We start from the raw sequence: 25,732 nt of genomic DNA, 5'->3' as shown, positions 1-25,732 counted from the left end.
AACATCTTCATTTAATTAATTCACACAAGAAGTGAATGAAAATCAATCTCTCTCTCTCTCTCTCTCTCTCTCTCTCTCTCTCTCTCTCTCTCTCTCTCTCTCTCTCTCTCTCTCTCCATTGTTTCTCTTTGCTTTTCTAACTAAATCTACTCCTTCCTCTCTATTTCAACCTCTATCTCTGGCTCTCTTTTTCTGTTTCTTTCTCTGTCATGTCTATCATGACTTTTTCTCTCTCTGTATTTCCCTGTGTTTTCCTAATTCTATTTCATTCTCTTTTTTGAACACTTTTTGCCACTCTCTGGTTATCTTTTGCATGCTGTCTCTCTCTGGCTCCACATCTGGCTCTCTCTCTTTCTCTCACACATTCTCTATAGCTAGCTCTCTCTCTCTCTTTCTTTCTCACACTCTCTCTCGTGGTCTCTGTCAGTCTGTCACTTTTTATTTTCTTACTGACTCTGCAACTCTCTTTTGAAAAGGATCTTTGCATATATTTTGAAAATTCTGAAAAAATAAATGAAAACAGTTTGAAATATATATATATATATATATATATATATATATATATATATATATATACATATATATATATTTAAATAGGGGTATGTATATATATTTAAATATATATATACATTTTGCTGAGGCAATTGGGGTTAAGTGACTTGCCCAGGGACACACAGCTAGGAAGTGTTAAGTGTCTGAGGCCAAATTTGAACTCAGGTCCTCCTGACTTCAGGGCCAGCACTCTATCCACTGCACTACCTAGCTGTCCCTTGAAACATATAGAGTTTTTTTAATTGTACCACAGAATAATGTGGCATGTCCTATTTTGGGTTAAACAAGCACGAATGAGGGAGGATACAGACTCATGTATGTGTTAACTTAGGGGAGTGAATCAAAATGGAGGAGCTCTCGCTCCTTGCCTCTTGCCCTAAAAAGAACTAAATTACAAGCTTTTCTCCCTCTTCATCCTTAACTGATTTCACTAACAAAGGGTTCCAGGCCCCAGAGAAGATAGGATCTCTTACTTTGGGCAAAGGGAAGCCCCATGGATGCTGGAAAAAGAAGGACTGAGGAACTGCTCTCCAGGTGAGGGAGGGAAAAGCAGGTGTAAGAGACTTGTGCTAGGCTTAGGGAAGAACTGCCTAGGAATTCTTTTTTTCAAATATTTCTTTGCAGGGGTGTCCTGGGCTGCTCAATGAATCTTAAGTTTCCCAATCTGTTAAAAGAGGGAGTTACACTCCGTGTCTGTTAGGTCCCTTCCAGGGATCATTTATGATCCTATAAGATGTCACTGTTTGGGAATTAGGGGCATGAAATTCTCCTGAAAGTGTTTAAAGGGATTAGGTGAGCCAAGATGAGCTTATTTCTTCAAGTCAGCAAACACTTAAATGTGGGCTACGTGTCAGGCCCGGGGCTAAGCACTAGGAGCAAAAGGAAGTACAAAGCACATCCCCTGCTCTCATGGAGGTCAGACTGCTGGGCCAGACCATATACCAACAATGAGGTAGAAACACACTGTGGGCTCCACTGTGGACTGGATATACTGATACTAAATCTAGTGATTTACTAAATCACCAATTAGAGGGGATAATAATGGCTTAAGGAGAGTAGAATGGAGGGTAGGGGAGAAGGGAAGGGAATAGTCAAAATCCAATAAAATCAAGGCTAGAGGAGGGAGCAGTGCCTATACAGTAGTACAGAGGAATTCTGATCTTTTCACCTTAAATTCTTATTCTTCCTTGTTCTTATTCCTCACCAAATCGTTTAATGCTGAATTAAGTCCTGATCTGCTTGTAGAGCATCAAGATCACAATGACAAAGGGAGAATTCAATAGAATCCTGTGTGGATTTATCTTAAGAATGCTGTATGGCTCCCCGATTTCCCCAAGATTTCCAATTGATCAGAGTATGGACTCCCTTCCTTAGTCTGGTGAGGCTCTTTCAGCAGGGCAGGCTTTCTGCTCAGGAGGAGGGAGGGAGTGTGGGAGGGAAGGGAGAGAAGGAAGTGACGGAGCCTTGGGGAGGAGGAGTTCTCAGAGGTCTGCAGCCTAGAGTGGGGCTGGCGAGGTTCAATTTGAGCGGGAGGAGTTTAAAGCACCAGATCTTTGTGTGATGGGGACGGGACTTACACAGGAGAGACACTGGCAGTCCTGACTGAAGTCCTGGCCCGGGGTGAGGAAAGGGCTCGAGCCTTCGGGGGGATGGAGAGGGTGGAGCTCTTGGGACCAACAAGACACTCCCAGACTGGGCTGGCCAGAAGCAGGAAGTCTGAGCTGGGCTCCCTCTGCCTTCCTGCTCCTTCTCCCTTCCCTGAAACTGAAACTGCTTTACCTTCCCTGAGATTTCACATCTCTCCCCTTTTTCCCTGACATCTCGGATCTCACTCCTTTTTCCCTGGGAGCTCAGATCTCTCCCCTTTTTCCCTGGGAGCTCAGATCTCTCCCCATTTTCCCCAGGAACTCATGTCTCTCTCTTTTTTTTCCCTTGGGATCTTTCGTCTCTCTTTTTTTCCTTGGAAGCTCAGATTTCTCTTCTTTTTTCCTTGGGAGCTCAGATCTCTCCCTGTTTTCCCTGGGAGCTGAGTTCTCTCCCCTTTCCCTCCTGGGAGCTCAAGTGTCTTTCCTTTTTTCCCTTGGTGGCAGCTCATAGTCTCTCTCCCTTTTTCCTTTGGAACTGAGATCACTCAACATTCAGGAAGCCAGGCCGGGATTGCAACTCCCAGGTAAGTCTGAGCCTGCATCCCCCTGGCTTCCACTGGCTGCCCTTGCCTTTGGGTCCCCTGTTCGGACTTCGTGGTACATGACCTCCAGGTTCACCAGGAGCACACCTTTCCACCAAGGCTGCCTGTAGGATGAGCTCCCCACTCCTAAATCTTTTCCACATTCCCAATCACTTCCCAAACTGCCCAGATTTCCCATTGGGCCACCTTTCCCAGACTTAAGACTTTTTCCATAGAAATCTAGGAGTCCTCAGGTGTCCCATCTCCCCATTCCATCTCTTGCTTAGATATTCAGCTGTCCTGCCTTCCAACCCCAAGCCTAAGCTCTCCCAGAAGGCCCCAGCAGTACTTCCCAAATCCTAGATAGACCTTATGACACATTCTTCCTGCTTTCCCTGGCTCAGCTGTCCACCAGGACCACATCTCTTATTCCATGGTCTCTGACCCCTGTGTCATGACTTCTATTGGTTTGTCTTGAGATCTGCTTCCTTGGCCCTTTTCTCTCTGAGCCCTCAGAGTTGAATCCCAGACTAGATTTAGTCATTCCCTGGGGCTCCATTCCAGAGCCTTTCCCATCTCCACCTTCCCACTTTCCTTCCCTCCTACCCAAGGCACTCAAATCTGTTGTGCAGAATGATCATGTGTGAGTCAGTTGGAGAGAGGGGAATCAAGGAGACAAAGGACCAGGTGGTGGGGAGAGGTCTGACTTAAGAGCAATGGAGGCTGACTTGTCTCCTCCCATCTGGGATCCCAAAATCTCTTGTATCTCTGGGGTCTCTTTAGGAGGATGGGGAGAGGGAGGAGAAGAGGAATAAAAGACGGAGGGGAGCAGGCTTCCTTTTCAGATCACCTTCCTTTCCAATCCTGACCCTCCCTGTACTGTTCCATAGGATGGAGTCTTTCCCCCAGGGCCTGGACCTTTGTAACTTGGGGAAGCCCTCTCACTCCATTCCAAGTACTGCAGACTTAGAAAAAGAGTGGAAAGTCCTCTCTTCCTCTGGGATGTTTCTTCCTCTCCAGCTTCTTCTGGTGACCTGGGCCTGGCCCAAGCAGGGAGTGGGTCAAAGGCAGACAACAAAAGTGGGATGAAATTAGAACAGTTTTACTGTCAGGACCCAAACAGCAGTCTCCCAGTCTATGAAAGCAAAGACAATCAGACTGGGACTAGGATGAGGGGAAGCTGAACTTTTCTAAGCAGAAAAAAAAGAAGGGAGGGACTCTCCTGGAGCTCCTGGCCTTCGTCTTGGTTTTCAGAGAGGCTTAGAATTAAAGGCCCCCATGTTAAGTTGTAATCTCTGTTAGTAAGAGCTTTAGCTGTTGTTACCTCTGTGGGTTCCTCAATGGTGGGAGCTGAGATAAAGACCAGGGAACAGAGGGACGAACTTGCCAAAATGGAGTCACTTTGGTTGTTTTGCTACCTCCACAGGGAGCCAAAAGCCAGAGGGAATGGGCCCTGGGAGCCTCAGAGCTCCTCCTCAGGTGAGTGCAGTCCATCCACAGACCTGACCAACATCTGCAGTCACAACAATTTCTGTAGACATGGAGGATGGGCTGTGGAGCTGGCAGGACCTGATGTATGGGTCACCAGGGGAACATAGTAGCAACAACCCTGCCCTGCCCAGCTGATTCCTTGGGTACCTAGACACTTGGGCACACATACACACACACACACACACACACAAATATTGTTTTTATGTTCCTCCTCATTACAAAGGACTGAGGAGGTCCTCCACTTATTTCATCAGGAATCTCCATTCCCCAGGGACCAGATCTGCTTCCTTTGGGCCTGTCCAGCTCCCCTCCCCATCCAAAGTCTCTCCTCCTCCTCTTGGCCTCCTGTGGCCATGCTCCCCTGAAGCTCCTGAAGCACAATCTCACAGTTATATCCAAATAATATATCTCCAGGGGTCAACAGCATGTCCTCATGAAGCCTCAGAATCTCATTGATCAGTGTTCCTATGTTTGTATATGTACATGTACACACACATGCACACACATACACATTTCACCTGCTTCCACTCCTCTGAGAACACAAATAAAACCAAACCCATTCACACAAGGTTCTGTCCCTCTGAACAATAAAAAGTTACACTTTTCGACCTCCTAAAACCTATTGCTCCTTCTGCACCAGGGTCTGCCATCTTTAAGAGGCAGACAGCAGCAGCATGATTCCTCATTGTTCCTCAGCAATCCTGGTTGGTCTTTGTGCTAACTCAGGGTCACTGCCCTAGGGCGCCCTCACATTTATGGCTTTTACTTATCCATGCCTTCCCCATCCATCACACACATATGTACATGTGAAAGACCTGCAGTACACTTGTGCATGTACACAGCAATGCTGATCAATGCCTCAGGTTCCCTTTACCCCTCAATAAGAACAATGCATATTTGTATACATCCTTTGACTTTTTTGCTCAGGACTGATTCCTCCCTTCATCTATCCTCTCTCTGGTTTCCTCTTTTTTCCTCTCCCCCTTTTTCACTGGGGATTAAACAGCATTTCTCCATTCATCTCCCTAAGTCATCTAGTCTTCCTTTGACTAGATGACAAGAGTTCGGTGAGGTTCACCACACTCTTGTTTTCTAGATGTCTACTTGCCAGAGACAACATTTCCTAGCCCTCTTTTCTCTCCACCCTCTTCTAGTCTCTCTTTAAGGCCATCAAGACAGAAGAGAACCACTTCCAGCTTTCCTCTATTTTGATTCCCTCTGTGAGCCCAAAGAGGGATCTGAGGGGACATGTGTCATCTCACCCCAACTGAATATAACTAGTTTGTTCTTTTATTTTGAGTCCCTGAGGCTAGTTCATTCTGGATGATTTTTTGTATTTGTCTTGACTAATGTTTACACTTTTAAAGTTTTCCACATTCATCGTCTTTTCCTTGGGAATGCTTGTAAGGACTTTCATGAAAGGTTCTTTTCCCCTGATGACATTATCTTAGTTTTTGTTTCATAATTTACTCTTGGCCATAAAATCAGTCCTTTACCTTCTCTTATATACTCTTTCAAGTTCTCTAACCCTAAATGCATGCTCCTTAATGAAAGTCAGTGCCGAATGTTGTCTGATTCTAATTGTGGCTCCTTGGTACTTGAATTATACTGGACTTTCTTTCTGGGGGCCTGCAGAATTTCTCATTGACTTGGCTGCTCTGCATTTTGGCAATAATTTTCAGGGATCTTCTGAAATCCCAGATTTCCTGGGATTTTCTGAGATTTCTTTTAGAAAGTTGATGCTGTTGGAGGTAGCTGCAGAAAGAAATCTGAGATGTTTTTTCTTAGCTATCAGGAGCTCTATTCACCAAAAAAGCACATAGGCTAATTATGAAAGAGGCTACCAGAGCTACTAAAGGAGGTTGCCCATATTGGGAAATTTTGCTACTTGGCCAAGGATCCTGGAGCTAGAAAGGGAACAAGGACATGATCTTCTGTGACCTCTAAGAATATTGCTCAGTGGACTTTACCTGGGAAAAGGAGGAGCTTTTGATTGTGTACCATTATGGTAAGAACAGCTGAAAACCCATTTCTGGGATAAAATTCTGGGCCTGCCTCACCAAGTGACCTGTGGTTTCTTTTTCTCCTTAGAAAATATGTGAAAACTTTACTGATTTCTTGAAGTCTTACGTCTTGGCTGGTTTTTTAAAGGGCATTCTGCTAGGACAATGATACTTTTTTGCTTTGATCCTTTTTCTATGTTTTTTATCTTTTTACTTTGAGATGTCTTACCTTTTCTTCCTTTTTTTAAAGTCTCTTAAATTTGGTTTAGTATTTGTCATTGCCTTGGGACTTCCAATTGGTGTCTTTAAGTTTTTAGAGAATTTATGGTATGAACTTGATTCTTTCACAGGACTTTTTTCTTTTCCATTTAGTTTTCCCTCAAGTACTCTTATTGATTCATAAACATGACTTACTCTAGAGCTTACTTTCCAAGAATTCTGGCCCCATTAGGACTATACTTCTAATTAAATGTCTATTACAAAAGAGTGTGGTACTTTCTCCAAAGCATTCTCTCTATCTATTGAATTGACTGTGGTTTTGGATGTTGTGGTTTACAATATGATTGATTATGTTCAATGTTTTCCTAATGTTAAAATATCTTTCCATCCCTGGTAGAAATTCCATTTGATCATAATGAATGGCATCTTAGATAATTTACAGTAGTTGTTTTGATAGGATTTTGTTTAAAATTGGATCGAGGAGACAACAGTCATTCTTTGACTTGTAATTTATTCTCTCTGTACTTTCCTTGGTTTCAGTATTGGGCTTGTGTTTGATTCTTGTAGGATATTTTCTTGTTTGGTGAAATTTTATATTTTTGATAGAATTTTCCTATTTTCTGATAAGTTGAATATTTCAGGCTTATGACAGTATTCCATTTAGCTTTTTCTTCTTAACTCCTTTAGCATAAAATTGTATATTATGTATCAATTATGCCTTTTATTTTCTGGTTTTCTTATGATTTCAGTTTTGCCATTTGCTACTTCAGTGACTGTATTTTATGCTCTCTTCCTTTTGATCATATTACCGAAGGATTTTTTCCAGTTTATGAATCATTTTAAAGAAGCCATTTTTAGATTTGTCATTTTTATTTTATTTCAAATTTATCTATTTCCCTTCTATTTTTAATATCTTGCCTTTTGTACTTATTTTTTGGTTTATTCATTTATTTTTCTAGGTTTTTTTTTTATTTTATAATGCATATTCAGTTAATCTTCTGTTTTTCTATATGCATTTCCCCACCCCCACCCCCCAAGGAAACTGGGGTTAAATGACTTGCCCAGAGTCACACAGCTAGGAAATGTTTAATGTTTGGGGACAGTTTGAATTCAGGTCCTCTTGACTTCAGGACTAGTGCTCTATCTACTGTACCTCTCAGCTGCCCCTATTTTTCTATATTCCTAATGTGTGATGTTAAGTCTATGTTTCCCCCTGAGGACAGCTTTAGCTGAATCCCAGAAATTTTGCGATATTTTTTAATTAATAATTGTCATTACATTTTGTAAAGTCATCATTTCTAAATTCTCAACTCTGACTCAACCATTATGTAACATGTGACAATTAAATCTATTAGGTTTATATCTTGTTGGTGATCTCTTTATTTCTTTAAAAAATGAAAAAGTATATTGATTATTTCTGCCTTTTTACATTTAGGTACAGTATCTTCTTATCCCAATGGTTAATTTTTGTAAATATGCCATGTGTTGAAAAGAAATATGCATACTCCTCTGTTTTCCCATTTAGGAGATACCATAAGTCTCTTACCTTAAATTTCTCTAGACGTTTGTTCATCTCTTCTACTTTATGTCATTCTGCATTTCTTTATCCCCTTTTTCCTTTTAGTTCTCTTGTAGATTCATCTCCTTCTCTTGACCTTCAAATAGTCCTGTTCATTAGTTTTCTAATTTCATCCATTCTTATTATCTTATCTAACAAGCATTTCTCTCCCTCTCCTCACTGTTCATCTTCCCTTTCTGTTTTGCTGAGATCCTTGTTCTCTGTCACATAGCTCCTCCACTCATCTGGTCTTTCTTTTTTCCTTGACACTTCATACAGTCAAAGATTCCAAGGTCCCCATTCTCAGCTCTGTGCTATAGGAGCTTTATGCCATTTTTTTGTAGACCAACCATACAGATGCCTTCCCTTTCAGAACACTGCATATCAGGGCAGGTGTCAGAGACCCAGCTTATAGCAGGGAACATCCCTTCCAGATATTCATCCTCTCCTGTTGTCCTTTTATATTTCTTCCACATCCTCCTAGGAATGTTAACCCTATCTCCAAGTTCTCCTACTCCTCCAAATGCTAGTTTCCCTCAAGAATGACAACTTTCCTAATCCTAAGTCAAGTAGCCTTTTCAGGCACTAAACCCTCCTCCCCAACTCCCCATGTGATCTTCCCCTTGGGAAACATAAAAAGTATAGAAAAGTAGTAAATTCCTCAGTTGTTCACAAGAGAAAAAACAGAATAAAGGAAATAAACTGTGAGATGTGTGATACACATAGACCATGATGAGGTCAGAGTAGTCATTCCTAGTTCAAAATAAACAGGTGAAAAATTCACAATCCCATTCTCTTTGGCAAAAGATAGTTTATTTGGGAGAAGAGGTTATAGATAAAAGGAAGAAGTAAAACAAACCAAAGGAGTGCAAAATAGGAAATGCAGTTGGGAGAGCAATAGGTTTACAAAGGAACAGAGTTTGGAAACATTCGGTAAAGAATATGACTTGTGACCCTAGGTGCCATTCTATTATGAGTTCCATAAGAAGTCATTTCTCAGCTCTATTTCAACTGTTCCTAAATTCAATCAATCTCTTAAAGACCACAGATTCAAGGGTTGACTGTGACACTCAGAAAGCCTATGCCCTTTGGGCAAATCCCTTCTTTGTGTTTCCATTTCCTCCTTTAAATTGGAGGAGGTTGGACTCTAATTCTGAAGGCTCTTTCAGCTCGACATCTTATGACTATTGATGGTTTAGGAGATGCTGACATTCAAGGATGTGTCTGTGGACTTCACTAAGGAGGAGTGGGGTCTATTGGACTCCTCCCAGAAGGAGCTGTACAAGGAGGTCATGCTGGAGAATGTCCAGAATCTGCTCTCCCTGGGTAAGGAAATTTCCCCTGATAATTACAAATCTATAGTCAAAGGGAATACCTTCATTCCCCAGGATTTAGGGGTGGTGGAAGAGAAGGGATAGGGCTGATGTTTACATTGTGTGATAGGAACTGGGGATATACTTCATTGCTCCTGAAGTTCTGTTTTACTAAATCTCAGAACAAACATTAAGTTAGCATCAAAACATCTCAAACATGGAATTTATTTTAGAGGTTAGTATCTAACTGGACATGAATTTTGTTAGCCAAAGCTCTGAATATTGCTCATGCAGCTTTTCCTTTTAACTCATTCCTTTTTCAGATGTGTCTAGTATTTGGGATAGTCTTCTTTTTAAAAAACATTAATTTGTAGCCCAAATCACCTAGTTGTCCCTTGTATAGGAATCTGTATAATCTTCCTTTGTATTTCCCTCAAATTACCCTACAAGTGGTGGGAAAGGAATTGAAGAGGATAAACTTTTATTTTTACCTGCTATTTTGCAAGTGCTATGACATATGCTTCCTTTTTAATACAGTGACAATACTGTTTAAGAATAACTTCCAGTAAATATATTATCTTGAGTATCCTAAGTACCTAAATTAATGCTAACTAACAAGTCAGGAAAGATGCTATTTGTATTCAGAGGAAAAAAATTTGATAAACAAATATGTGTAGCATAATATTACATATGTATGTAGGAGTGTATGTAAATATATGCACACATATGTGTGTTTATTATTTATGTATAAATCTATTTCTATGTAATGGCAGCCATCTCTAGGGTGGGAGCAAAATTAAGAGAAAAAAATTTACTTGATCATTTTCTTGTCTATTTGAAAACAGTTTCCTGTTAAATTAACATATTTATTTTACTGTGATACAGAAATGCTTGTTTATAAATTAAAAATAACACAAAATACTGTGTCATTTTAACCTCATCTTAACTTTCCAAGTTAAGTGTTTTAGTTATCCCCATTTGAGAGCTGAGGAAATTGAGGCAAATTAATAGAGTATAATTGACTTGCCCAGACATACATAAATCTTCAAGGTTTCCTTTAACTCACCTTTAATTGTTTACTGACTCTAAACACCTGACTTTGTGCCAAGGACTCTCCACTGTACTACCAACTTCCTATAACTTCTGGATAGTGGAAACTATGGAATGAGTCTATCTTTCTGTAAAAAAGGTGTGCTGAGTCCAAAGTCCCTAATGATCAGACCCAAGGTTGCTCCAGTCCAATAACTCTTTTTCCGAGGTGTGGAATCAGAAGTTTCTGCCAAAAGGGAGTGTCACAGCACAGGAGGTGGGAGGAAGGGCCTTTGGCTCTTTGTCAGAAGAAGTTATACAAATAGTGGGGCACATCCTATTTTAGGTTACTGGCTTTACAAATGCTAATGGGTAGGTATAGACATACATTCCTGAACATAAGAGGGTAAATTTCAACATGGAGACACTCTGGATCCTCACCCTTTCCCTAAAGAGAACTAAATTGCATACCTCTTTCTCTCTTCATCTGTAACTGATTTGGCGGCCCAGGGCTTCCAGTTTCTAGAGAAGAGGTCATCTCTTATTTTAAGGAAAGGGAAACATCCTGGATGCTGGACCAAGAAGGCCTCAGGAGCTACTCTCAAGGTGAGTAAGTTGAAAGCAGGTCTGAGGCTTTTAGGAGATACCCTGAAGTAAATGTTCAATTTGAGGGACGAAGACCAGTCTTGGATTTCTTTGCTGGCTATTTCTTGGCAGCAGGGTCCTGGGCTCCTCATTGAATATCAGTTTCCCATCTATAAGATGAGTGGGTCACATTCCATGGCCCTGTAGGTCCCTTCCAGTGATCATCAGTGATTTTATAAGAAATCACTCTTTGGGATTTGAGGCAAGGGAATTCTCCTGATGAGCCATTTTTTAGAACTTCTTCTAGTCAGTAAACAATTAAGGGCCTGCAATGTGGCAGCCCTGGGTTCAGCACCAGGAAAAGTAAAGACATATAAGGGACATCCATCCCCTGCTCTCAATAGAGGTCTCAGAGAGGTGGGGCAGACTATACAGCAGCAACTATGGAGAAACCCACTGTGAACCAAATAAACTGAAGGAGAATTGGACAAGTTCCTCTTGTGACTTGGAAATTCATTTTTTAAAATCCAGCCAATAAAAAGAAACTGCTAATTATTGTTTAAAACATTTCTATATTTCCACTGACTCATGACAAATATTGCAGTAAATGACTAATGTACTCAAGGGTCAATTACAAATATTGCTTTATGATTTTTTTTTCCTGAGACAGTTAGGGTTAAGTCACTTGCCCAAGGTCATAAGCTAGAAGTGTTAAGTGTCTTAGGCCAGATTTGAACTCAGGTCTTCCTGACTTCAGGGCTGGTACTCTGTCTACTGTGCCATCTAGATGCCCCTGCTTTATATTGTTTTTTAATAATATTCATATATCCATATACTGTGGAAGGATAGCAACTGAATCCTTTTTGAATGACCAACCCATGTTGCCAACCAATTCCTTTGAAAAACTGCCAGGTAGAAGGAGGAGTAACATACACAGCTGATAAGTTCAAATGAGAAAACAACGTTTCACATGTCAATGAGCGGCATTTTAAGGTTTGATTTTCTGGAAAGTTTGTGGCCTTCCATGATGATTTCATGATGGCCTCTCCTGTCCCTGCCTCTTGACCATGGTTTTCAAGTAGCCTGCCAGCACTGCTGCAGGAATGCAGACCCAGGTCACATTTTGCTCAGGTGATTAGAGATGAGATGGAGTTGCTAGGTAACCTAGGAAGAAGGAAAGTTTGCTGGTCTGGGGAGAAACAACCCCCGAGAGTCTTTGCACTCCTGGGCCCATTTGAACATGAATGTACAACCTTCCTGGAATAGTGGAAACAATCTCATGTCCAGTTGAAAAGCCAAGAGAATATGTTGTACTTAACAAAATTCAGCTTTTGACAATGACTGCACAGTCCTACAAGGCAATGTATTGGTGATTATGAGAGCTTGAAATCACAGCAGAAAGATAACTGTTAAAGTGGAATTATGCTCATCTGTATGGTCCCAGAGGACAGCTACCTTTATAACCAAATTAGACATTTATTTATCACTTAAGGTGCCAGTAACAAATGTTTGGGTCACATCCCTTGGATCATTATCTTAATCCTTCTGAGCTTCTAAAAGGAATAGGATTGCTATAGTAGAAATCCCTTCCATATCACAGGAGGATGAACTCAATTTTCTATGACACACAATTTCAGATGTGGATATTTTCATGCTTTTTAAAAAAGTTTGTGTTTGTTAGGGTATGCAGGGAGCACATAATAATAATGTTGTTTTGTTTTGTTTTTTTAAAGAAATAAGTATTAGCTATCTCAAAAAAAAAAAAAAGTAATGGGTCAAAACAAACTCAGTTATGCCTCAGGTAAATAAGAACAGACCTGTGTTAGCATTCTGAATATGACCTCATATAATACAATAGAAAAAAATTAAACAAAGTAATAATCATTGAAATTTTTATGGTTGCAAACAAGATAGATTATGAAATAATTTGCATGTTTAATATATATACCAAATAACATATCTATGAAAAAAGTATTGAAAGTGCAGATATTGAAAGGGAAAGGGAAAAATTGAGAGGAGATAGTTTGTCATAAACTGTAGGCAGAGCACGCCCATTCTGAGGTTGTACATTCTAGTCTCAACTGCTATGATTTGGGACAAGTCACTTTAACTATTATGAGCTGACAACCTGAGTTGTATACCCATGAGAATGAAGGTACTTTCTGTGATATCACATGTTTCTTAGGACATTTCAAAGTAACTGCATGAAGCTCCATAGATATTATTATATTTGTGATTTAAACTAATAGGATTTAAAATGATTGGTTCTGCCCATTTAGGATTTTTCTCTTTGCATATGAAGAGAGAAAATATGTGAGTTTTTCTTCTTCTCATGAATGCATAGGCATATAAATACACAGACACACATATGTCCCTGCATCATGTCTTATTTATTTTTGTTTGTTTTATTTTTATTCTTTCTTTTTTTCTGTCATTTTGAAGGAGAGATCAGACTAAGAATGATGGAAACTACAGCAGAGTTAAGGCATTCTGTGGTCCAAACTCACAAGCAAAGACTCATGGGTAAGGGTCCCTGTGACTTTGGTTGGACAGAAAACTGTGCATCACATGAGAAAATCCAAATTAGAGAGAGACATTATGAAGATAACAAATGTGGAAAAAATTCTATAAAAAAGGAACATCTTATTGTACATCAAAGATTCCACACTGTTGGGAAACCTTATGAATGTAACCAATGTGGCAAGAGTTTTAGAAAAAAGAGATTTCTTATTGGACATCACAGAATCCACAGTGGAGGGATAGCTTATGAATGTAATGAGAGTGGCAAGACTTTTAGACATAAGAACAATCTTACTGACCATCAGAGAACTCACAATGGAGAAAAATCTTGTGAATGTAACCAATGTGGAGCGGCTTTTACAAATAGAGGATTTCTTTGTGTACATCAGAGAACCCACACTGGAGTGAAACCTTATGAATGTAAGCAGTGTGGAAAGGCTTTTAGAAGCAAAGGAATTCTTATTGAACATCAGAGAATCCACACTGGAGAGAAACCTTATGAATGTAAGCAGTGTGGAAAGGCTTTTAGAAGCAAAGGAATTTTTACTGGTCATCAGAGAATCCACACTGGAGAGAAACCTTATGAATGTAAGCAGTGTGGAAAGGCTTTTAGAAGGAAGGGAAATCTTATTGACCATCAGAGAACCCACAATGAAGAAAAACCTTATGAATGTAACCAATGTAGAAAGGCTTTTAGAGAAAAGAGAGCTCTTATCAGACATCAGAGAACCCACAGTGGGGAGAAACCTTATGAATGTCACCAATGTGGGAAGACTTTTAGAGAAAAGAGAGCTCTTATTACACATCAGAGAACCCACAGTGGGGAGAAACCTTATGAATGTGACCAATGTGGGAAAACTTTTATAGAAAAAAGAGTGTTTATTGGACATCAGAGAATCCACACTGGAGAGAAATCTTATGAATGTGACCAATGTGGGAAGACTTTTACAGAAAAAAGAATGTTTATTGGACATCAGAGAATCCACACTGGAGAGAAATCTTATGAATGTGACCAATGTGGAAAGGCTTTTAGAAGCAAGGTAGGTTTTATTGGCCATCAGAAAATCCACACTGGAGAGAAGCCTTATGAATGTAACCAATGTGAAAAGGCTTTTACATGCAAAGGAAGTCTTATTTACCATCAGAGAACCCACACTGCGGAGAAACCTTATGAATGCAATCAATGTGGAAAGACTTTTAGAGCAAAGTTAGGTCTTATTGGACATCAGAGAACCCACACTGGAGAGAAACCTTATGAATGTAAACAGTGTGGAAAGGCTTTTACACGACAGGGAGTTCTTAGCAGACATCAAAGAATTCACACTGGAGAGAAACCTTATGAATGCAACCAGTGTGGAAAGCTTTTGATGACAAAAAGAGCTCTTATTGAACATCAGAGAATCCACACTGGAGAGAAACCTTATGAATGTAACCAATGTGGAAAGGCTTTTAGTAAAAAGAGAGCCCTTGTTGGACATCAGAGAATCCACACTGGAGAGAAACCTTATGAATGTAACCAGTGTGGGAAGGTTTTGATGACAAAAGCAGCTCTTATTGGACATCAGAGAATTCACACTGGAGAGAAACCTTATGAATGTAACCAGTGTGGAAAAGCTTTTAGAGAAAAGAAAGCTCTTACTGGACATCAGAGGATCCACAGTGGAGAGAAACCTTATGAATGTAACCAGTGGGGAATGGCTTTTATACATAAAGAAAGTCATACTCTTCATCAGACAATCCAAACTGCAGAGAAACCTTATGTATGTTACCAATGTGGAAAGTCTTTTAGAAAAAAGGTAGATCTTATTGGACATCAGAGAATCCATACTGGAGAGAAACCTTATGAATGTAACCAATGTGGAAAAACTTTTAGAGAAAAGAAATTTCTTACTAGACATCAGAGAATCCACACTGGTGAGAAACCTTATGACTGTAACCAGTGTGGAAAAGCTTTTAGAGAAAAGAAAGCTCTTATTTTACATCAGAGAATCCACACTGGAGAAAAACCTTATGAATGTAACCAGTGTAGAAAAGCTTTTAGAGAAAAGAAAGTTCTTATTGTACATCAGAGAATCCATACTGGAGAAAAACCTTATGAATGTAACCAGTGTGGAAAAGCTTTTAGACAAAAGAAAGCTCTAAATGCACATCAGAAAACACACACTGGAGAGAAACCATGTGAAGGTAACCAACATGGAAAGAGTCAGACAGAAACAAAGTCTTAACTGTACACCAGAGAATCTATACTGCAGAGAAATCTTATGAATGTCAGCAATGTGGGAAGTGTTTTTTTAAAAAGAGAAGTTTTTTCAGTTGGAGAATGGCTGAATAAGTTATGGTATATGAACATTGTAGAATATTATTCTTCAATAAGAAATGATCAGCAAGATGATTTCAGAGAGGCCTGGAGAGACTTATATAAACTGATGCTAAGTAAAATTGGATAATTTGCCCTCTAGTGGAAGGAAGGAAAAAAATTTGTAGCACAAGGTTTTGCAAGGATGAATGTTGACAATTATCTATCCATATGTTTGAAAATAAAAAGTTGTGGGGAAAATAAATAAATAAATAAAAGAAAGGAAAAAAAATTTAAAAAGTGAAGTTTTTCTCTGCATTAGAAAATCCACAGTGGAGAGAAGCCTTACAAATGCAACCATTATGGAAAGATTTTTAGAGAAAGTAGAGTTCTCGCTGGACATTAGAGAATCCACAGTGAGGAGAAATCTTATGAAATTAGCCATTGTAAAAAAAAAAAAAAATTTAAACAGAAGAGAGTTATTGTCAAAGCAAAGTATATGAATACAAGCACAAAACACTTTTCACAAAACTAAAGTCAGATCTAATCAATGGGGAAAATATCAAATGCTCCTGGGTAGGCAGAGTGAATATAAACAAATAATAATACTACCTAAATTAATCTACTTATTCAGTGCCATACCATCCAAACTCCCAAGAAAGTATTTTATAGATCTATAAAAAATACTAACAAAGTTCATCTGAAAGAACAAAAAGTTTACAATTTCTTTCTTTTTTTTTATTAGAGCTTTTTATTGACAAAATATAGGCATGGATAATTTTTCAACAATGACCCTTGCAAAACTTCTGTTCCAACTTTTCCCCTCCTTCCCTCCACCCCTTCCCCAAGATGGCAGGTAGTCCCATACATGTTAAATATGTTAAAGTATTTGTTAAATACAATATATGTATACATATTTGTACAGTTATCTTGGTGCACAAGAAAAATTGGATTTAGAAGGAACATAAATATAACCTGAGAAGAAAAACAAAAGTGCAAGCCAACAATACTAGAAAGAGGGGAAATGCTATGTATTGTTACATACTCATTTCCCAGTGTTCTTTCTCTAGGTGTAGCTAGTTCTCTTCATTACTGATCAATTGGAACTGATTTGGATCCTCTCTTTGTTGAAGACAGCCACTTCCATCAGAATTGATCCTCATATAGTATTGTTGTTGCCATGTATAATCATCTTCTGGTTCTGCTCATTTCACTTGGCATCAGTTCGTGTAAATCTCTCCAGGCCTCGCTGAAATCATCCTGTTGGTCAGGACAATAATAGTCCATCACATTCATATACCACAGTTTATTCAGCCATTCTCCAACTGATGGGCATCCATTCAATTTCCAGTTCTTAGCCACTATGAAAAGAGCTGCCACAAGCATTTTTACACATGTAGGTCCCTTTCCTTTAAGATATCTTTGGAATATAAGTGCAGTAGTAACACTATTGGATTAAAGGGTATGTGCAGTTTGATAATTTTTTGAGTATAGTTCCAAAATGTCCCACAGGATGGTTGTATGCATTCACAACTCTACCAACAATGCATCAGTGTCCCAGTTTTCCCACATCCTCTCCAACATTCATTGTCATTTTTTCCCATCATCTCAGCCAATCTGACAGGTGTGTAGTGGTATCTCACAGTTGTCTTAATTTGCATTTCTTTGATCAATAATGATTTGGAACACCTTTTCATATAACTAGAAATAGTTTCAATTTCCTAATCTGAAAATTGTCTGTTCATATCCTTTGATTTATCAATTGGAGAACAGCTTGGTTTCTTTTTTCTTTTCTTTTTTTTTTTTTTTTTGTTTTTTATTATTATAACTTTTTATTTGCAAGATATATGCATGGATAATTTTACAGCACTGACAATTGCCAAGCTTTTTGTTCCAATTTTTCCCCTGCTTCCCCCTACCCCTCATCCCCAAGATGACAGGTTGACCAATACATGTTACATATAAATTAAATAAAATATATGTATACGTGTCCCAACAGTTATTTTGCTGTACAAAAAGAATCACACTTTGAAACCGTGTACATTTAGCCTGTGAAGGAAATCCAAAATACAGGTGGACAAAAATAAGGGTATTGGGAATTCTATGTAGTGGTTCATACTCATCTCCCAGAGTTCTTTCACTGGGCATAACTGGTTCAGTTCATTATTGCTCTATTGGAACTGATTTGGTTCATTTAATTGTTGAAGATGGCCATGTCCATCAGAATTGATCATAATATCATATTGTTGTTGAAGTATATAATGATCTCCTGGTCCTGCTCATTTCACTCGGCATCAGTTCATGTAAGTCTCTCCAAGCCTTTCTGAAATCATGTTGTTGGTCATTTCTTACAGAACAATAACATTCATATACCACAATTTCTTCAGCCATTCTCCAGTTGATGGGCATCTACTTAGTTTCCAGTTTTTGGCCACTACAAAGAGGGCTGCCACAAACATTCTTGCACATACAACTCTTTACCTACTTTAGGATCTCTTTGGGATGTAAGCCCAGTAGTAACACTGCTGGATCAAAGGGTATGCACAGTTGGATAACTTTTTGAGCATAGTTCCAAATTGCTCTCCAGAATGGCTAGATATATTCACAATTTCACCAACAATATATCAGTGTCCCTGTTTTCCCATATCCCTTCCAATATTCTGCATTATCTTTCCCTGTCATTGTAGCCAATCTGACAGGTGAGTAGTGGTATCTCAGAGTTATCTTAATTTTCATTTCTCTGATTAATAATGACTTCTATGCTCAGGGCTTCCACTTGCCAGAGAAGAGGTGATCTCTTATTTTAAGCAAAGGGAAGCATCCTGGATGCTGGACCAAGAAGGCCTCAGGAGCTACTCTCCAGATGAGTAAGCTGAAAGCAGGTCTGAGGCTTTTAGGAGTTACCTTGAAGTAAATGTTCAATTTGAGGGACAAAGACAAGTCTTGGATTTCTTTGCTGGCTATTTCTTGGCAGCAGGGTCCTGGGCTCCTCATTGAATATCAGTTTCCCATCTATAAGATGAGTGGGTCACATCCCATGGCCCTGTAGGTCCCTTCCAGTGATTATCAGTGATTCTATAAGAAATCACTCTTTGGGATTTAAGGCAAGGGAATTCTCCTGATGAGCCATTTTTTAGAACTTCTTCTAGTCAGTAAACAATTAAGGGCCTGCAATGTGGCAGCCCTGGGCTCAGCACCAGGAAAAGTAAAGACATATAAGGGACATCCCCTGCTCTCAATAGAGGTCTCAGAGAGGTGGGGCAGACTATATAGCAGCAACTATGGAGAAACCTACTGTGAACCAAATAAACTGAAGGAGAATTGGACAAATTCCTCTTGTGACTTGGAAATTCATTTTTTAAAATCCAGCCAATAAAAAGAAACTGCTAATTATTGTTTAAAACATTTCTATATTTCCACTGACTCATGACAAATATTGCAGTAAATGACTAATGTACTCAAGGGTCAATTACAAATATTGCTTTATGATTTTTTTTTCCTGAGACAGTTAGGGTTAAGTCACTTGCCCAAGGTCATAAGCTAGAAGTGTTAAGTGTCTTAGGCCAGATTTGAACTCAGGTCTTCCTGACTTCAGGGCTGGTACTCTGTCTACTGTGCCATCTAGATGCCCCTGCTTTATATTGTTTTTTTAATAATATTCATATATTCATATACTGTGGAAGGATAGCAACTGAATCCCTATTGAATGATCAACCCATGTTGCCAACCAATTCCTTTGAAAAACTGCCGGGTAGAAGGAGGAGTAACATACACAGCTGATAAGTTCAAATGAGAAAACAACCTTTCACATGTCAATGAGCGGCATTTTAAAGTTTGATTTTCTGGAAAGTGTAACGTGCTCTCTTGGCAGTTACTATTACTAGTCTGTCCTAGACCCACCAGAGTACCTTTGACCACTGTCCTTTGCAGTGTGAACTCTACCCGGCTCGCCTCCTCTGAGGCCTTCTAAGGTCTCTGGCCACAATCTCTTGAATCTATAGCTTAATAACCGGTAGCACACTCAAGAACAGCCACTTGTAATCTTAAAAGCCTTTATTATACCTACTCACATAATGCCCTGACTGATGCCCTAACTTGTTGGTTCCCGAGTGAACACCTGGTCAGAAGACCCATGTGTTCACTACTAAAATCCTTACCTCTTTTGGTTATCCATCTTGGCTTGGCCACCCAGGCTAGGGAACCAGGGTGAAGAGCGCTGCCTGCAGTGGGCTTACATAGGACCTGTGAGGTCACACACACAGCCAATCAGCGAGAGAGTCACCCATTACGAAGCTATCTCAAAATGGATAGGATCCCACCTACAAGGCAGTCCTAATATCCATAGAAATTACTTCTGGGCCTCAATGATGCACTGTGGTGCAGCCCATTTAAAGGGCCCTTACAATTCCCTTTCTCTTGTTTTGCAGGAACCGCACATCTCACCAAGCTAAACTTTTAGCACCAGCTATAGTTCACTTGATCCATGAGATGACAGTGTTATGCCCAAGGAGGTCCAAAGCAGCAGATCAGTAAACAGAAGTATGACAATGAGAACCAGGCTCAACAGTGGCCCAAGTGTTCAACCCATTCATCAAAGTCATACTCGAGATAATAAGCCAAAGAGGTTGGATGCCAATGAGGTAGGCTGTCAACACTGAGGTAGGAAGTCAACAAGGTAAAACATCACAATTCTAGTTAACAATTAAATATCATCAGTGAGGTAGGTTGTCACAATTCTAGTTACATTTATCACAATCCTAGAACAATTCTAGCTTATCACAATTCTCAATTGCACTTTTCACAATCCTAGAGCAATTCAAGTTTTTACAGGTGCACATAAGCAAAGTCATGTCCAGTAACATTGTCTCAATAACAACAGCAGGTGGGTGCGTTGGTTTTTCACCCACTAATTTTAAAAGCATAGTCCTTCAATAGAAAGCATAGGGCAAAGCCTCTTCCCAGGCCACCATATGGCAAGTAGCCACGGGAGAAGCAAGTAGGCCCATTGTCCATTTACAGTCTTTATATTGCATATCACCCAAGACAGTCCATTTCAGCTGCAACACTGGAACTGGGTCTGATGTCTCTGGTGTCACGGTCAGGAGGGGCATTGCTGCCATCAGCGTCTGAAGGGTTGCGGACATCTGGCTGGTCCCTCTGGGCTGTTGTCTGGTCCTTCTCTTGGATCCCCAGGTTACAAATATCTCTGGTGGAGATGAACTCCGCTGCTGGATCTGCACCTAGGAAGGAATGTATCCAGGGCCCAACTTGGGCCTTTCCAAATGCCATCCAGGCCTTCCACATCACAGTGGAAACAAAGTTGTTGTCAAAAAGATTAACAAAAAGTCAGACAAAAGTTAGTCAATCTGTCACTTAGCTGCACTGTGTATGCCCGAAGTGCATTGCTAAGGTAAAAGGCAAAGAATTTTAAAATGTAAAACCAAAATAATTTAAAAATGTAAAACCAAAATAACTTTAAAATGTATAATCAAAATAACTTAGCAAGATCAAAATACTATGAAGATGTAAAATCAAAATTTAAAAATTGCAAGCAATCACATATATGTATTGCCACATCTTGTATATATCCCAAAATTCCCTTCTCTTGTTAGAAGAGAAGATCTTGGGGATATAGTCTGTGCAGTAATGACTTTACTAATAGGATAAGAAATGCCAATGGAATGGGCAAAGTCAAATTCAATGCAAAAACACCTAAAGGCAAAGTATTTGTAAGCCAATCCATAAACTGTCTTAAATGCATGTGAAATTTCTACAATGGAAAAATGGTTGATCACATGTCTAGCTGCTTCTCCAGATTGGGATGAAGCCATAATGTCCATTGGTCTTAAAACATTAAATTTCAAACCATAAGGGTTTTGTCCTATAGGGAGTATAGGAAAGTGAAAGATAAGCTATGTAGCCTTCTGCCATGCTCTAGCTTCCTCTTTAGTTATCACAATTTGCAAATATAAGATTCTAGCAGCCTGATTATAAATGATTTGAAGGTCCACTCTGAAAATGGACATGTAGGGTATATTTATCTGAGTGCTTTCTCACTTGCTCTCGAAGTTCTTAAAAAAGCTGATACCTTTTCAGTGGCCTGCCACTCATAGTTAATGAAAAAAGAACACTCAGCTATATCCCTGAATTCTTTTGCCTAAAAATCAAAGTTTGAGTTTCTGATACCGAATTGTACTTCAGGAGTGTGAATCAATAAATCTGATATTGCTTTTCCTCCTGGGTCAAAGATCACACACAGTCTATTTATTCTAGTGATTAAAACAGCAATTTTCCAAACCATTCTAAACATAAACACTGTTTTATAATTACTCGTAGGGGGTTGGGAAATCAAGCCCACCTGTGGAAGTGAAAAATCCACGAGGTAAGAAAAGAGGAGTTCCAACTCTCCAAAGACAATCCTAGCAGTTTTACAAGTATAAAATTGCACTTTCTCTAACTGCAAGGTCTTATCCCTGTAAGGTTTCTTAGAAATTAAAATTTTTCTGATTATAGTCAATACCCCATAATTCCTTTTTGCCTTGGGCCATAAAGCCTACTCCTGTCTTTTGAAATGAAAACACAGGAGTTTTAAATGGATTAATGGGCAGTGCTGATGATATTATCGCCCTTCCTTTTCCTCCTCCCTTCTCCCTTGGCCCACGAAGGTGAGGCAGAGGGAAGAGGAATTGGAAAATTCCCCAAAGGCTGATTTAAAATCAAACCTGAGCTTTGCACATAAAAAGAACTAAACTTCTCTATGGAAGAGTAATCAATAAATTCCTTAAAACAACAACAATACCCAAGGTAAAACAACAAAACGCTAAGAAGAATTTCTACAACTTTAGTCCATGTGGTTCATTTATTTCCTTCCTTAGTTTCAGCCACTGGTTTGAACTCTTCCTGTTCTATCTGTAGTAACCTAGCTTTTTCTTCTTTCTCTATCTCAATCAGTAGTTTAACCTGCAATTCCAGCAACTCTTGCTGCATTTTGTACTCTCTACTGTCATACATACGCACTAGCTCTAGGTTGCTCCCTCTCCGAGCTATATTTAATGGGTGTGGGGATAGCCTTCTGGGAGCTTGATTACAAGCTTCCTGCTGTTCTTCAGTGGTGATCTCTGTTAAAAGATCTTCCATCTGGCTCTTTAACCTCTTTATATAAGCATTATGTTCAGCTGTGTCCTTGAGCCTGATCCCAGAGTTACCTGGGTCCATATTGCTTCTCTGTCTTCCCTCTTAAGTGGCGTTTCTACCGGATCTTTCAGAATCTTAATTCTGAATATTAAATATTTTCAAAACCTGATAATTCCTGATGCGTCCATGTTGAGCGCCATTTGTAACGTGCTCTCTTGGCAGTTACTATTACTAGACTGTCTTAGACCCACCAGAGGACCTTTGACCACTGACCTTTGCAGTGTGAACTCTACCCGGCTCGCCTCCTCTGAGGCCTTCTAAGGTCTCTGGCCACAATCTCTTGAATCTATAGCTTAATAACCGGTAGCACACTCAAGAACAGCCACTTGTAATCTTAAAAGCCTTTATTATACCTACTTACATAATGCCCTGACTGATGCCCTGACTTGTTGGTTCCCGAGTGAACACCTGGTCAGAAGACCCACGTGTTCACTACTAAAATCCTTACCTCTTTTGGCTATCCATCTTGGCTTGGCCACCCAGGCTAGGGAACCAGGGTGAAGAGCGCTGCCTGCAGTGGGCTTACATAGGACCTGTGAGGTCACACACACAGCCAATCAGCGAGAGAGTCACCCATTACGAAGCTATCTCAAAATGGACAGGATCCCACCTACAAGGTAGTCCTAATATCCATAGAAATTACTTCTGGGCCTCAATGATGCACTGTGGCACAGCCCATTTAAAGGGCCCTTACAGAAAAGTTTGTGGCCTTCCATGATGATTTCATGATGGCCTCTCCTGTCCCTGCCTCTTGACCATGGTTTTCAAGTAGCCTGCCAGCACTGCTGCAGGAATGCAGACCCAGGTCACATTTTGCTCAGGTGATTAGAGATGAGATGGAGTTGCTAGGTAACCTAGGAAGAAGGAAAGTTTGCTGGTCTGGGGAGAAACAACCCCCGAGAGTCTTTGCACTCCTGGGCCCATTTGAACATGAATGTACAACCTTCCTGGAATAGTGGAAACAATCTCATGTCCAGTTGAAAAGCCAAGAGAATATGTTGTACTTAACAAAATTCAGCTTTTGACAATGACTGCACAGTCCTACAAGGCAATGTATTGGTGATTATGAGAGCTTGAAATCACAGCAGAAAGATAACTGTTAAAGTGGAATTATGCTCATCTGTATGGTCCCAGAGGACAGCTACCTTTATAACCAAATTAGACATTTATTTATCACTTAAGGTGTCAGTAACAAATGTTTGGGTCACATCCCTTGGATCATTATCTTAATCCTTCTGAGCTTCTAAAAGGGATAGGATTGCTATAGTAGAAATCCCTTCCATATCACAGGAGGATGAACTCAATTTTCTATGACACACAATTTCAGATGTGGATATTTTCATGCTTTTTAAAAAAAGTTTGTGTTTGTTAGGGTATGCAGGGAGCACATAATAATAATGTTGTTTTGTTTTGTTTTTTTAAAGAAATAAGTATTAGCTATCTCAAAAAAAAAAAAAAAAGTAATGGGTCAAAACAAACTCAGTTATGCCTCAGGTAAATAAGAACAGACCTGTGTTAGCATTCTGAATATGACCTCATATAATACAATAGAAAAAAATAAAACTGAAAGTAATAATCATTGAAATTTTTTATGGTTGCAAACAAGATAGATTATGAAATAATTTGCATGTTTAACATATATACCAAATAACATATCTATGAAAAAAAGCATTGAAAGTGCAGATATTGAAAGGGAAAGGGAAAAATTGAGAGGAGATAGTTTGTCATAAACTGTAGGCAGAGCACGCCCATTCTGAGGTTGTACATTCTAGTCTCAACTGCTATGATTTGGGACAAGTCACTTTAACTATTATGAGCTGACAACCTGAGTTGTATACCCATGAGAATGAAGGTACTTTCTGTGATATCACATGTTTCTTAGGACATTTCAAAGTAACTGTGCATGAAGCTCCATAGATATTATTATATTTGTGATTTAAACTAATAGAATTTAAAATGATTGGTTCTGTCCATTTAGGATTTTTCTCTTTGCATATGAAGAGAGAAAATATGTGAGTTTTTCTTCTTCTCATGAATGCATAGGCATATAAATACACAGACACACATATGTCCCTGCATCATGTCTTATTTATTTTTGTTTGTTTTATTTTTATTCTTTCTTTTTTTCTGTCATTTTGAAGGAGAGATCAGACTAAGAATGATGGAAACTACAGCAGAGTTAAGGCATTCTGTGGTCCAAACTCACAAGCAAAGACTCATGGGTAAGGGTCCCTGTGACTTTGGTTGGACAGAAAACTGTGCATCACATGAGAAAATCCAAATTAGAGAGAGACATTATGAAGATAACAAATGTGGAAAAAATTCTATAAAAAAGGAACATCTTATTGTACATCAAAGAATCCACACTGTAGGGAAACCTTATGAATGTAACCAATGTGGCAAGAGTTTTAGAGAAAAGAGATTTCTTGTTGAATATCACAAAATCCACAGTGGAGAGATAGCTTATGAATGTAATGAGAGTGGCAAGACTTTTAGACATAAGAACAATCTTGCTAACCATCAGAGAACTCACAATGAAGAAAAACCTTATGAATGTAATCAATGTAGAAAGTGTTTTAGAGAAAAGAGAACTCTTATTACACATCAAAAACTCCACAGTGGAGAGAAACCTTATGAATGTGACCAATGTGGGAAGACTTACAGAAAAAAGAGTGCTTATTGGACATCAGAAAATCCACCCTGGAGTGAAATCTTATGAATGTAAGTAAGCAGTGTGGAAAGGCTTTTAGAAGCAAAGGAAATCTTATTGACCCATCAGAATATCCACACTGGGGGAGAAACTTT

General features: G+C 39.3%; 1 protein-coding gene across 5 annotated transcripts; it reads left to right on the top strand.

The window, feature by feature from the left end:
• The first annotated feature begins 2,013 nt into the window (after positions 1-2,013).
• Positions 2,014-20,959, top strand: LOC141540481 (uncharacterized). 5 transcript variants are annotated; one of them, XM_074264597.1, is made up of 6 exons: positions 2,014-2,172; positions 2,643-2,722; positions 4,146-4,198; positions 9,190-9,316; positions 10,843-10,938; positions 13,360-20,959. In XM_074264597.1, exons 3-6 carry the CDS (start codon positions 4,166-4,168, stop codon positions 15,660-15,662), a joined length of 2,559 nt encoding a protein of 852 aa, XP_074120698.1. In that variant the 5' UTR covers positions 2,014-2,172; positions 2,643-2,722; positions 4,146-4,165; the 3' UTR covers positions 15,663-20,959. The 5 variants fall into 5 exon arrangements, with proteins under 5 accessions (XP_074120698.1, XP_074120699.1, XP_074120701.1 ...); XM_074264598.1 differs by lacking the exon at positions 2,643-2,722; XM_074264596.1 differs by lacking the exon at positions 2,014-2,172 and having other exon boundaries at positions 2,197-2,722.
• Positions 20,960-25,732: the final 4,773 nt, after the last annotated feature.

This window comes from Sminthopsis crassicaudata, chromosome 4 (assembly GCF_048593235.1).
Source record: "Sminthopsis crassicaudata isolate SCR6 chromosome 4, ASM4859323v1, whole genome shotgun sequence".
NCBI lineage: Eukaryota > Metazoa > Chordata > Mammalia > Dasyuromorphia > Dasyuridae > Sminthopsis > Sminthopsis crassicaudata.
This window is presented reverse-complemented; position numbering and strand designations above follow the sequence as displayed.